This window comes from Martes martes, assembly GCF_963455335.1.
Source record: "Martes martes genome assembly, chromosome: 5".
NCBI classification, from domain to species: Eukaryota; Metazoa; Chordata; class Mammalia; order Carnivora; family Mustelidae; genus Martes; species Martes martes.
In genome coordinates, this window is record NC_137892.1 from 164,858,480 (window position 1) to 164,871,499 (window position 13,020).

At 62.4% G+C, this 13,020-nt stretch overlaps 1 protein-coding gene across 1 annotated transcript in view; it reads left to right on the top strand.

The window, feature by feature from the left end:
- Positions 1-13,020, top strand: part of LPCAT1 (lysophosphatidylcholine acyltransferase 1) — a gene marked incomplete at its 5' end in the record, with an annotated part of 41,482 nt that overhangs the window by 11,608 nt on the left and 16,854 nt on the right. Inside the window, 2 exons of the mRNA XM_080804423.1 lie at positions 2,987-3,129; positions 8,769-8,983. Coding sequence (XP_080660549.1) covers positions 2,987-3,129; positions 8,769-8,983 — 358 coding nt within the window. The remainder of the gene's footprint in view (positions 1-2,986; positions 3,130-8,768; positions 8,984-13,020) is intronic.

Consider the following 13,020-nt stretch of genomic DNA (forward strand, 5'->3'; position numbering starts at 1 on the left):
GGTGCTGAGTCAGCATCTCGCACAGCTTGGGGGGCCCTCGATGGCACCAGGCCCGCGTATGCTCCGGGGGTGCACAGAATCTGGGGGCGTGGCTGGCCCGTCCACTCCCGGCAAGGACCCGTGTTGCCACAGTGACCCAGCCCAGCACGGGGATGGCATGGGTGAGACGCTGGGGACCCGTGTGCACTCCAGCGTCCTCTGTCTCCTACACAGTGCATCAGCAGCTACGTGTTGTGAAACCCAAGACGTTGGGACAGCTTGCACAAAGACGAGGGTAGTGGCCTTGGCAGAGAGGAGGGCGTGACCACCAGGTGCGTCTGAGCTGGGCACTGTGACCAGGGGGGCCTTCGGTAGAGAGTTCCAGACGGCCCATTAGGGAACTCGCTGCACTTGGTGAATGTGTTCCATCGGAACTGGAATTGTCTTGCGCGTGTCTTGTCACGGGAGACTGGAGGCACACGCAGGCCGGCAGCCTCAGCAGCAGGCGTTTCTGTCCCGTGGGCCGAGGGGCTGGAAGCTCCCTCTCCAGCCTCCTCCCGGGGCCTCGCTCCTGGGCGTATCGACGCTGTCTTTCCTAGGAGCCGTCTGCGTGTGTCTGTAAGCTAATGTCTTCTCAGAAGGACACCTGCCGTGTGGAATTAGGGTCCGCTCTAGTGACCTCGTTTTACCTTAATCCCCTTTTAAAGGCCCTGTCTTTGAGATGCACCCGTTTCCCCTGGCGTGTGCTGTGTCTCCTCCACATGGGGTGGGGGGGTGTGCGGGACGTTAGAGTCAACTCGGACAGAGAGACGTCTCGCAGGAGAGACACAGGTACATCCCGCAGTGGCTCGGTAGACGGATTAGCAAACTGGAGAGTCGGCGAGACACAGACGCCAGCAAGTACGCGGTGCGTCGGGGCCGGGTTGTGCTAGATGCCGGGAGAAGGCAACCGGCAGCTTCTTTCCGTTACCCTGAAAACACACAGCGGGGAAGTAACGGGCAGAAAAAGATTTGGGGACTTTTAGGGAGGATTATCTCTGACAAAACCCCTGAAACGAATTCAGGCAGAAGTAGAAAATCTGGATAAACAGTAAAAAAAAAAAAAAAAAAAGAAAAGAAAGAAAAAGAAAAAGAAAAAACCAGCCCTTAGATACGTGTATGTTGGGAGAAATTGCCCGGAGAAGCTGGCTCCCCGGTGCACGGACGTCCCCGCAAGGTCTGCCCAGAGGGAAGCTGTGGCCAGGCCCGCCCCTGACTTGCCTCCAGACGCACGCTTGTAGGTGAGCTCCGCAGCTCGGAGAGAAAAGACTCCCCAGCGGGTGGCCTGCCGGCCCGTGACCGAGGCCTCACGGAGGAGCCCTGTGGGTGCGGCGTGTCGCGTGCGTGGGCTGAGTGAGCGCAGCGTCATCCCCCGCTCGGCGCAGGAGGGACGGCGGCTGACACTCAGCACACTCACGGCGACAGCAAACGCCACTCCCGAAGCCCGGGGGTGGGAAGGTGTTCTCGCCCGCCAAGAACGTGTGCTACAGCCCAGAGGAAGCGCTCACTTGACAGGAAACGTCCCCAACGTCACCCACGGGACGGGTCTGCTGTCGCTGCTGCTGCCCGGCCCGGAGGCTGTGGCCCCGGGTGGTGCCCGGGACTGGACGAGGACGGGAGGGGGTGGCTACCCAGCTTGCCGTCCCCTGCCGATCACGGGGAGGTGCCGGTCCACGCGGTGTCACACGGGGCGGCCGGGACCCCAGGTGACCTCGAGTGTCGGATGAATGCTGGGTTTCCAAGATGGTACAAAAAAGTGCGAAATACCTCATTTGTAGTTCTTGTGCTGAGTCTGCGGAGACGACGGTGCTTCCAGTATGTCGGTGCACTACATTAATTTCTTCCCCTTTCCACACGTGGCACTAGACCGTCTGAATTTCACACCTGCTTATACCGTGTGCCGGTCTCGACAAAGGACCCAGCAGAGTCCACGGAGGGTCCGTGGGGCCAGTCGGTGACTCAGGTGCAGGTGACAGCAGCCCGGCCGGCGAGCGGCCCGTGGGGCTCCTGGGCCTGGGTCAGCCAGGCGGCCGGGAGACGTCACCGTGCACCTTCTGGCCTTTTCTGTCCTCCCTGCACCAAAACCCGCATATCTGAAGTGTGTATTATTGCAAATAATTGTAAATTGTGTCTGTTGATCATAAATCTCTTCCAAGTTTCAAGTCCTGTCATCCCCGCCCCAGCCCTGTTTTCTGACTGCCTGCCTGAGAGTCATTCGTCCCAGAACGCAGCGTTCCGGAGCACGTGCCCCCGGGTGAGACCCAGACGGTGGCCTTGTGCGTGGGAGTGTCCCTCCACCGTGACCCTCCCTGACTGGGCCCCTCTGGGGAGCCCCCATGTCCACCCCAGCTCCCACCCCGTGTTGGCAGCTGTCCCCTTCACTGTAGGGCCTGCCCGGGCCCACGGAGCCCCACCCATGGCATCTCCCCAAGCAGACCGAGGGGTGTGCGATGCCGCCCAGTGCTGCTTGTGTGAGGCGGGCTGGCTGCGTCCTGTGCTCTGCCGGGCTTCTGCCCGCGACGTCCTGCGGCCGGAGAGTCACGCGGGGCTCCTGGTCGTCTTTGGGGCCCACAGTCTGACCAGCTCCGTACCTGCTGCCCCCCACGTGGCAGCCCCACGCTGGGAGGGACTCGGGAAGGCTCAGCAGAGCAGGGCGCGTGTGCTGGGCTGGGCCAGAGAGGGGCTCGGGGGCGGGACTGCAGGGTGCCGGGATCCGGGGAGCGCTCCTGTCCATTTGCCGCTCCCACCCGAGGGCCTTGAGGCTAAAGTGGGACGGGGCACGGCACCACCGTTGGAGACCCTCGGCGGGACACTCTGCCCACGTCCCCACCGCTGAGCGAGGGCAGCGCCCTGGGCTGGGGCCGGCACAGGGTTTCCATGTGGATCTGGGCCTGGCTTCCCACGCAGAATGCAGAGGACTCGTTCCGTGGCGACAGACTCTGCAGTGACCTCGCCTCTGTCTTTGCAGGTCGTGCTCATGACGCTGACGCTCTTCCCCGTCCGGCTGCTGCTCGTCGTGGCCACGATGCTGCTCGCGTGGCCCGTCACGTTCTTCGCGTCGCTGTGCTCCGCGGACGGGGACCCCGAGCAGCCCCCAGCCGCCTGGCGCAAGTGAGTCACCGCCGTGCAGGCGCTCGGGCGTGCCCCTCCCTCCTCCCACAGCTTCTCCCGTCCGGGACGCTGCCAGCCGCGCACCTCCGTCCTCCCTGCGGGTGGCCGGTCCCGTTCGCTGGCGCCCGCTGCCCCCGTCCCGCTCTGAGGGGTCCTCCAGGGTCCCGCAGGCTACGTGGCCGCTGCCGGCGTACCCTCAGCACCGAAGCTCCCCACCGTGTTCCCACGTCCCCAGCCCCCGAAGGCTGCATGTCAGCCAACATGTGTACCGTGTGCCCGTCTGGTCTCTGCGGGATCAAGTGTCCCCCTTGTCCCCCTCGTAGACCTAGAAGTTCCCTTGTGGCTATGCGTTCAGTAGCAGGAGGGCCGTCCGCAGGTGGACGTGTTCTGAATGCATCTTTTCTTACGGCTTATTCGAGAGAGAGCGAGTGCACGTACGTGTGCGCGCCAACACGGAGGGGCAGAGGGAGAGGAAGAACCCCAAGCAGGCTCCCCGCTGAGCGCAGAGCTGGGTGCGGGGCTCCGTCCCAGGACCCTGAGACCATGACCTGAGCCAGAACCCTGCGTCCGATGCTCAGCTGACCAGGTCACTGGGCGCCCGTGTTCCAAACACGCTGTAGCTGGAGACGCAGCGCGGACCTCAGAAGCTTAACTCAGAGTGTCCTCTCGCTCCCCCGTGAAGCTGCTCTTAAACCAGAGCGTCCACCGTCGCTGAAGAAAGTGCCAGGAGGCAAGGACCCTGATAAGTATCTCCGGCGTCTCAGAAGCTGTTGTTCCTGTTGAAAACCCAGAGAGCTGCCCGCTGTCCGCACCTCTCGTCACCCCTCAGGGTCCTGGAACATGTGACGCAGAAGCAGAAACGGCAGCCTAGTGCAGGGGTCCCCTCGCCCCAGGCCACCCCCGGCCGCTGCCCTGTTTACACACAGTTTCACTTGCGCTGAGCCCCTCATGGACGCAGAGGCTGTGGGGCCCACGGAGCCCAGAACGCTTGCTCCCGGCCCGTCATGGGCTTAGCAGACGGGCTCAGTCCTCCTCGCCCTGGGAAGCCTCTGGCCGGCAGGAGCACGGTGTCCCGCAGAGGCAGGTGGGCCCTGGCACTTGCCCTTGAGGTTGGTTCTGCGGACGTGCACCTGCCGTGGGCACACGTGACCGTCGCACGCACAGCACGGATGGGATTTCGAGTCACGGGTTTGCCCGTGAGCAGCAGCCCGCGAGGAGTGTGCGTGGCCGTGACCGGGGAGCCCGCACGTGGGGTCTTCGTGTGTGCCCCTCACCGTGTTCACGTGCTTAGACCGCCGTCAGAGTCAAGTGAACCGCGGTCGTCCTCCCTGCGAGCCCCGAGGGCGGGCCGTGATCCGTTCCCACGCCAGCTCCGGTGTTGCCGCCTGGCCCAGGGGTGCACGTGGGTCCCGAGTGAGGGGGGAAGGGAGTGAGGGAGTGAGTGTAGGGGTGAGGGGGAGAGGGGGTGAGTATTGGGGGAGGAGGGGAGGGAGTGAATGGGGGAGAGGGAGGGAGGGAGGGAGTGTGGGTCAAGGCAGGAGAGAGTGAGCTGGGGGGGTGGGAGGGCGGGAGGGGAGCGGGGGGAGGGAGGTCCTGTCGGCTGGGCCCCCCCCCCGGGCACTGGGGACGTCACGGCTTCCGTTGCTCCTTCTGGCCTGTTCAGTTTCCTTAATTCTCTGTGAAGGACGTGCTTTACCTTGAGGATTTTCTTAAATGTTTTAACCCTAAAATACGAATTTAGTATCAAATAGATAATCCAGCAAAATAAACCTGGACCAGACAGGAATCAGAATTTCGGTCCTGCTAGGTTGAGGATCTGTAGCTGGAGAATTTTTGACCGATGACAGGGGATCTGACTAAGAGTTTGGGGTGTTGGTAGTAGGGCGGCCGTCCTCTGCTCCCTCCTGGGCTGGGCTCCCTCCTGCCTGTTCACGCGCCCCCTGCGGATTCTCTTTCCCAAGTGCGGACTCCGGGCTGGACTCCGTTGCCCCCGGGTCGGCTCTATGCAGCTCTGCTGGGCTCGGTGGATGATACGGGGGCCGCCAACTGGCGCCCACGGCCCGGCTCCCCAGGCGCCGTGTGTGCCTATAGCGCATGCCCGAGCGGCAGCCCTCACGGCAAGACGTAGATGCGTCTGAGGGTTCGTGAGAGTTCTGGGTGTCTGCGTGTGAGGGGACCGCACAGCGCTGTGTTCACGTGTGTATGTTGTGCAAGCACGTGTACATGCCTTTGTGGGTGTGCGGGCATGTGTGCGTGTGTGAACGTGTGTGCACACGAGTCTCTGCATGTGTTGAGCATGTGCGCGTGTGCAATGCCTTCCATGAGCACGTGTGTATGTGCGCGTGGGCGAGTGTGTGTGTGCATACGTGCGCATGTGTGAGTGTTGCGTGCATGCAAAAGTGCGTTGTATGCAACCATGTTTGTGCACATCTGTGTCCGTGAGGGACACGTGTGTGTGCACACAGACAGACACGCATGCTGCTCATGGGGCGCGAGCCACATACCCTCGAGGTCTCTGTGCACCAGTATTTTTCAGGAACTCCACGTGCTGCCCTGCACTGGGTCAACAAAGGACAGTCAACACAGAGCTCCTTCAAGGAGAGCAGGGTGACATGTGTCTGATCTGGGGACCGGCGAGGTGGGAGGAAGGGGGCTTCGGAACAACAGGTTTCGTTGTCCACAGGCTGGGACAGAAGAGCCCTCGTGGAGTCGGCTGGGAGGCGCGGGTTCCATGCTGGGCGGGGCTGGGGGGACTGGAGTCGGTGATGTCCCGTCGGGGAGGATTTGTGCTGAAGGTGTTAGCGTCATTCAGACGTCTTAAAAGCCTCGGGTTCTCGATGAAAGGAAGAGTGACAGAATTCCACAAAGACATTTACTCGAAGTTACTTTCAAACAACAAAGGAGTGTAAACACCAGAGCGTCTTGCAAACCTGACCAGCAGCCGGCAGTGTCCTCCGGGTGCGGCCTCTTGGCTGGCTCACGTGCTTAGAGTGTGTCGTAGCTCCAGCCGCTGGAACCGCGTGCCACAGGCTGGGGGCCTGAACGACAGGAGGTTCCAGAGGCTGGCAGTCGGGAATCCGCGTGCCGGCAGATGGTGCCCCCTCACTGGCCTCCCCTGGCTCCCAAGGAGAGCTCTGGTCTCCCTCCTGCCAGGAAACCAGTCCCCTCACGTCGTGATCTCATTTAACCGTATTTCCAGGTACAGTCAGACTCTGGTTTTGCCTGTATTAGTACAGAACAGTGAGCCCTGAGCCTAGCCTCCCAGCTCTGACCCCCTCGTGGTCTCGCCAGCTTGCTGGGGTCACGCTGCCCTCCCAGAGCATCCCGGAGCCCCTGGCTCCCCGCGGGTCCCTTTTCTGCCAGGTGCAGTGCTTTCCTGCACGCCTTTTGGGCATGATCTATCTCTTGGGCCTGGTTTGGGGTTTTTCTTTCTTTTTTTCTCGTTTTTCCCTCCCAAGATTTCCTGGAGTGTAGGTTTTGCCTCAGAGAGAGGACAAGCAGGAGAAACTCAGGTGCATTTCTGAATGTGTCCTCGTTCTCCCCTCAGTGCTGATGGGGAGCTGGCCCGGGCAGAGAACCACGAGTTCTAGATCTTTCGGCCGCAGAGTCACAGAGCTGCCGGCAGCTTCGGCTGTGATGCTCAGGGAGCCTGCTTGTTACTCGCTGTGAGTTTGGACTCTTCTCTCTGCCCCCAGGAAGTTGAAAAGTTTTCCAAGGAAATTGTAGGAGTCTGTCGTCTTGTCTTGAGTTCGTTCTGCTCCCTGACGTGGTGCTGAAGGTCTGTCTGTCTTCAACCGTAAGAAACTCTTCTGTTCCTGTCCGCACTGCTGCCCTTTTTCTCCGGCACGTTCCGGAGACTTCCAGCCTCCCAGGGAACAGGCTCCTGGGGGCTCTGAGGTACTGGGTCGCCCAGAGTGCGCTCTTGTTCTCTGTCGCTTTTCACGGCGCCCGGGCCCGGCTTCCGGAACAGCCTGAGGAGAGCGTGGACCCCCGGCCTCCCTTCTGGTGCCGCCTCGTGTCCGCACGCCGGAGTCTCTTCTCTGCCGCGTGGCTGGTCGTGCCGGCATCTCAGGTTCCAGGGTGCCCCCCGGGGGACGAGCAGGGGAGGCAGCAGGGGCTGGCAGTCCCTGCCTGGTGCGTGTGGATTGTCTCCCGCGTCACCGCTCCCGGGAATCACTCCGTGAGCCCCTCGGGCTTGTCACTGGCCACCTTGGCCACGGGTGGGAGGCATCAGGCTGGCTGCAATCCACACGGTCGTGGCTCCGAGGCCCTTGTCCACGTCCACAGGCTGCGCGGCCTCACCAGGGCTGGGACTCCTCCGAGACCCTGAGAGGGTCCTTAGGTGTCCGGTGCCCACCCTCTGCTCCCATTTCTGTTTCGCGCGGTTTGGCCTTTGACCTGACGGGGCTGCCTCTCACAGGCACGTCAGGATTTGGTCCACACTTCCGAGTGGCTCCTTCCGCGTGCCCCTGACTCTGACTCCCCCGGGCGGCTCTCAGTCCCACGGCAGCCTCCCCCAGGCCTCGTTTCTCCTTGCGTCCCGGTGGCCGTCTCGTGGCTTTTATCGGAACGTGTTCTTATGCAAGTTGGCGTGTGTGCAGACGAGCGTGTTTAAGCACACGCGGTTGGACAGGTAAGAAGTGCGTAGCTGTGGTCACGCCCGGTTCCGGAGACGGCATTGGAGCCCGACCCAGCATCTCGGCGTGCGCCACACGGCAACTGGTCGCCATGCACGCGGGGTCCTTCTGCGGGGGTCCACGAGGGGCTCAGGGCTCCTCCGGGCTCGGCCCCCGCTCAGCGCCATTGGGCCTCCTCTTCAGGAATTCTCTTGAGACGGTTTTGAGTCCCTTGGGGGTCCATCCAGTGAGGTTTCGGGCTCGTGTTTCTGTCAGGCAGTCCAGTCGTCTGCGTGACACAGCAGCCCCCCCCTTCTCCCTGGACTGTGGAGCTCCCGGCCCGGGGCCGCTCGAGGATGCCTCTGTGCGCTGTCGGTGATGTGGGTCCCATCCCTCTGCAGCGAGCGCAGGTGGCGGGAGGATTTACGGGTCTGCACTCTCGTACGTGTGAAAAACAAGTAGGAAGCTGTTTGGTTAATCTGGGCTGGTGGTTATTTAATTTTCCACACGTATCGTCCACCGAGTTTCATCCAGGAGAGGGTTGCTTTAGCAACGGGGCATCGGGTCATCGATTCCCAGACCTCAGGACCTCCAGGGCAGGGACAGGAGTGGCTCGGTCTCAGCCCCAGTGTCACTCCCGATTTTAATTGCGTTCTAGATCGTTTAGTGGGTTTGTTTCGTGATGAATCACCTTCCAGCGCTCGCGGCCCCGGTGGCTGCCGCGCGCCGTGTCCTTGCTCTGCTGCTCAGTTCGGGACTCAGCGTCGTCCTCGTGCTGCCGCAGACAGCACTTCCGTTTTCTTGGACAAATTGATAAAAAGGCACCGTCTTCTCTCCTCCGGACACCGCAGTAACCACTCTTGGGGGTTTGGAGGGGCCTGGGCGCCCTGGCTGACCCGCCAGAGGTTGGCACCGGGCTCCCAGCGTCCGTGTCGTCACGGTCAGCCTCGCGCTGGCGAGCGGAGCACGGTGCCCTTGACCCCCAGCTCTGGCCTGGCGTGACCGCAGCACTGTCTCTTGCAGGGTTGTGGACTTCCTGCTCAAGGCCATCATGCGCACCATGTGGTTTTCCGGAGGCTTCCACTGGGTGGTCCTGAAGGGGCAGCAGGCCTCTCCGTCGGAGGCCGCCATCCTCACACTGGCTCCACACTCTTCTTACTTCGATGCCATTGCCGTCACCCTGACGATGTCGTCCATCGTGATGAAGGCGGAGAGCAGAGACATCCCAATATGGGGAAGTGAGTGAGCCCCCCACCCCGGGAGTGCATGAGACCCCCAACCTGCTGGGAGTGAGCGAGACCCCCCCTGGGAGTGAGTGGGCCCCCCCCCGGGAGTGCATGAGACCCCCAACCTGCTGGAAGTGAGTGAGACCCCCCCAGGAGTGAGTGAGCCCCCCCGGGAGTGCATGAGACCCCCAACCTGCTGGAAGTGAATGAGACCCCCCGGGGGTGAGTGAGCCCCCCCCCGGGAGTGCATGAGACCCCCAACCTGCTGCAAGTGAACAAGACCCCCCCGGGAGTGAGTGGGCCCCCCCGGGAGTGCATGAGACCCCCAACCTGCTGGAAGTGAATGAGACCCCCCCGGGGGTGAGTGGGCCCCCCCGGGAGTGCATGAGACCCCCAACCTGCTGGAAGTGAGCGAGACCCCCCCGGGAGTGAGTGGGCCCCCCCGGGAGTGCATGAGACCCCCAACCTGCTGGAAGTGAACGAGACCCACCCGGGGGTGAGTGAGCCCCCCCCCGGGAGTGCATGAGACCCCCAACCTGCTGGAAGTGAACAAGCCCCCCCCGGGAGTGAGTGAGCCCCCCCAGGAGTGCATGAGACCCCCAACCTGCTGGGAGTGAACAAGACCCCCCCGGGGGTGAGTGGGCCCCCCCCGGGAGTGCATGAGACCCCCAACCTGCTGGAAGTGAACAAGACCCCCCCCCGGGAGTGAGTGGGCCCCCCCCGGGAGTGAATGAGACCCCCAACCTGCTGGGAGTGAATGAGACCCCCCATCCTGCTGGGAGTGAGTGCTGTGTTCCCCCATCCTCCCCCCCCCACCCCCCGGGAGTGGGCGAGCCCCCACCCTGCCGGTCAGTGCAGGTCACACCCACATGAAATAGGCAGTTGCCCTTGAGTCTCTTCTTGTCCCTCTGCTGCGGCTTCTCTGTTAGTGTTTGTGGGTTTCAGTGGGTTCACGCGCGCACACACACACACACACACACACATTCTCAAACGTCGTGTGTCCAAGTGCCTGCTCAGGTTCGGTCCGTGGCAAGCGCAGGACCTATATCCCATGGCCCTAGAAGCGTCTGTCCCTGGGCGCTGGTTACAGGGACCGAAAGCCCAGATGTGCAGGTGTCCCTCGGCCACGTGAGAGATCCCCGCGCTCCTGGCATGAGAGGAGAAACTTCCGCTCGCAGTCCTGGAGCCAGAAGTCGAGGTCAAAGTGTCCAAAGCCTCGGTCCTCCAGAGGCTTTCAGGGACGGTCCTTGCCTCTTCAGCTCCCGGCCCCCAGGTGGCCCCGGGGCTGTGGCGGAGTCCTCCCTGCCCCCGCCTCCCTCCTCCCAGGCCTCCCCCGCGCATGTCCCTGTGCGTCTCTCACAAGGACCCTTGTCTTTGGGTAACCTAGGGTACTCTCATCTCCAGGTACATACATAACTATATCTGCACAGACTGCTTTCCCGAACAAGGTTTCACGCACGGGTCCTAGGGCTCAGGATGTGGACACATCGTTTTGGGGTGCGCTGCACCATTACTGGGAACTCTAGCGAATGCGGGGAATCACTTGACAGATGAGAGCACCTGCCTCCTCCCGGCCAGGCCCACGCACCAGAGCTGTCCAGGCGCCCCGCGGGGCTGGCTCCCCCGCTCCTGGTTCCTGTGCCCCCTGGTTTCTGCTCCTGGGCTTGCCGCCCAGCTCCGGTTCCTCTAGGCTGCTCCTGGGGGAGGGGAGGCCACACCGCTGTCCCTCTCCTCTGCCTGCCTTTCGCCGTTCGGACCAGGGATGCGTCCGCCGAGGATTCTGGCCCGGCGGGAGGCGCGTGCTGCTGGTGCCGCAGCGCCGGGGGCAGAGGGTCCACACCCTGACCGCGGCCTCTGAATTCGAGTTCCCTGCTCGTGGTGGTGTTCGGGGGCTGGTTGTGAGAGAACATGGTGTAGGTTCTTTCTAGGAAGCCCCGAGAGGGTGTCACGGGCTCCTGAGTATGACGCCATGTGGGCCCCGACGAGGGTGCGGGAAGCCGCTTCAGTTCTGTCATTTTGTTGCGATTCCCTCTTCGGTTTTAAGCTTCAGGCTGTGGAATGTCAGCATTCTGGGGAAGTTCTGGGATTTGGGGGGCATGTCACCTCGCCCTCCTTCCCGTACAAATCACACAAACCCTTCTCGAAGCCTTGCCTTCAGTGACGGCTCAAGTCCCAAGTTAGCGTCGCGGAGGCTGATGGCTGTGCTTTCTCCAACACGTCCCAAGGTTGGGGTTCGAAAGCCGGCTCCGCGGGCTGCGCGCGCCGGGGGCTACGAGGTCAGAGCCGAGCTCCGCGCCCCCCACCGTGGACCGAACCTCGGGAGGGCCACCAGCATGCGCTCCGTGTGTGGGGTCCGTCACTGTGCGTTCCCAGTCGTATCAGGGATGACGTAGACAGAAGGGTGCGGGAGGGGTGCCGGACCCGTCCGTTGCAGGTTTCGATTAGAAGTCGCGTACGGCACATCCCAAGTCGCATTCCCTGTTTCCGGGTCTTGAAGGTAAATACGCCGGGGTGGCGCCCCCAGGAGTGCGGCTGAGGCTCCTCCCACGGTGGGGGCCGGAACAGGCCCCTGCCCACCCCCCCAGCCTCCCACCCCCATGCAGCACGCGGCCCGGGGGCGTCCTCAGTGGCCCGTCCTCCTGGTTCTTCTCGTCCTTGTTTAAAGCTCGATGCTTCTGGACCCTTTGACAGCCTGCAACTTTGGTGAAGGGATGAATGTTAAAAATATTCAAAATATTGTCACCTTCAGATTTGTGAATACCAGTTAGTGATCAGCCCAAGGATTTTTCTCATTTTTACGTTGTCGGTTTACTTCCGGTGTCCTTTCTGTGGGCCCCTGAGCGTTCACAGACCCGGGGCGGTGTCAGAGATGACCGCCGTCTCACGGTCTTCGGGCAGGATAGCGCCCCGGGCCCTTGTTGCCAACACTGCGTGGGGCTCACCCGACATGCGGCCACATTTCCCGTCGGTCCTCAGAAGCAAGCTGTTCCGTTACGAGGTCTCCAGTGTGGGGATTCACCCGGGGGTCCCCAAAAAGAAGGGGAGTCTGAGATACCAGTCAGAGGATGAAACCCCATCATCCTCGGAGCCCAGAGAGCTTCTGCCCACCTCTGCCTGGAGCTTCCAGCGCGCCCGCGCATCGTTGAAGAGACAACCTCTTCATGTCACCAGGAAGGGGCACGCGTGACGCCCGACCCTCTCCCGTGGGACCGGCCAGCGGCCCCTCTTCTCCCCCTCCCTGGAAGACAGCGCGGAGCCGGTGTGGACAGGAGGAAGCTGGGCGGCGTCCCCAATGTCCCGTCCTGTGGGGGTCCCCTCGGCCCTTTCCCCGCGTGCCGCCTCCAGCACTGTCCACAAGAATCCGCGAGAACGACGGAACAGGAAAGAAGATTCCAGACGCCAGAAGAAAACACCCTGAGACCCATGTGCAGCCTAGATTTTGAGTCTCGTGGACGTGACCAGCTAGAATCTTCTTCTTTTTTTTTTTTTAATGAATTTTAAAAGGTCTTTGCCTTTTGGAAGACCCCCCAGGAAGAGGGTCACAACACACTATTCCTCGCGAGGTGTTAGAACGCTCAGAAGTCCACAGCTGATGTTGGGCCCCGCAGGGATGTGTCTCCCCGCCATGGGGGTGCCCGGCCACCACGGCCGTCCACTGGACCTTCCCAGGAGAGGACGCACTCTCTGAGGACGGCCGCCGTGTCGTTTTGGGGTTTTTCTTCTAAGAAGCGTCTCCCCACCTTGTGCCTCGGGCACGAGAACCGTGGGCCGGCTGCTGCTGTCCGGTCTGGTCACGGGAGCAGTGACCTACCACCCCAGCAGTGCCGAGTTGGTCAGGACCGCCGCCGTGTGAGGGTCCTGGGGCGCCCCCAACAGAGGGCTGCACACTGGGCGCCCGGAGACAGCAGGTGCTGATTCTCTCTCTGTCCTGGGGGCTGGAAGTCCCGAGTCAGGGTGTGAGCAGGGCGGCTTCTGGGCGGAGGCCTTGTCCGGCCTTCGTCACCGCTGGCGGCGCCCCGTCGTCCTCGGCGTCCCGCGGCTGCAGTCAC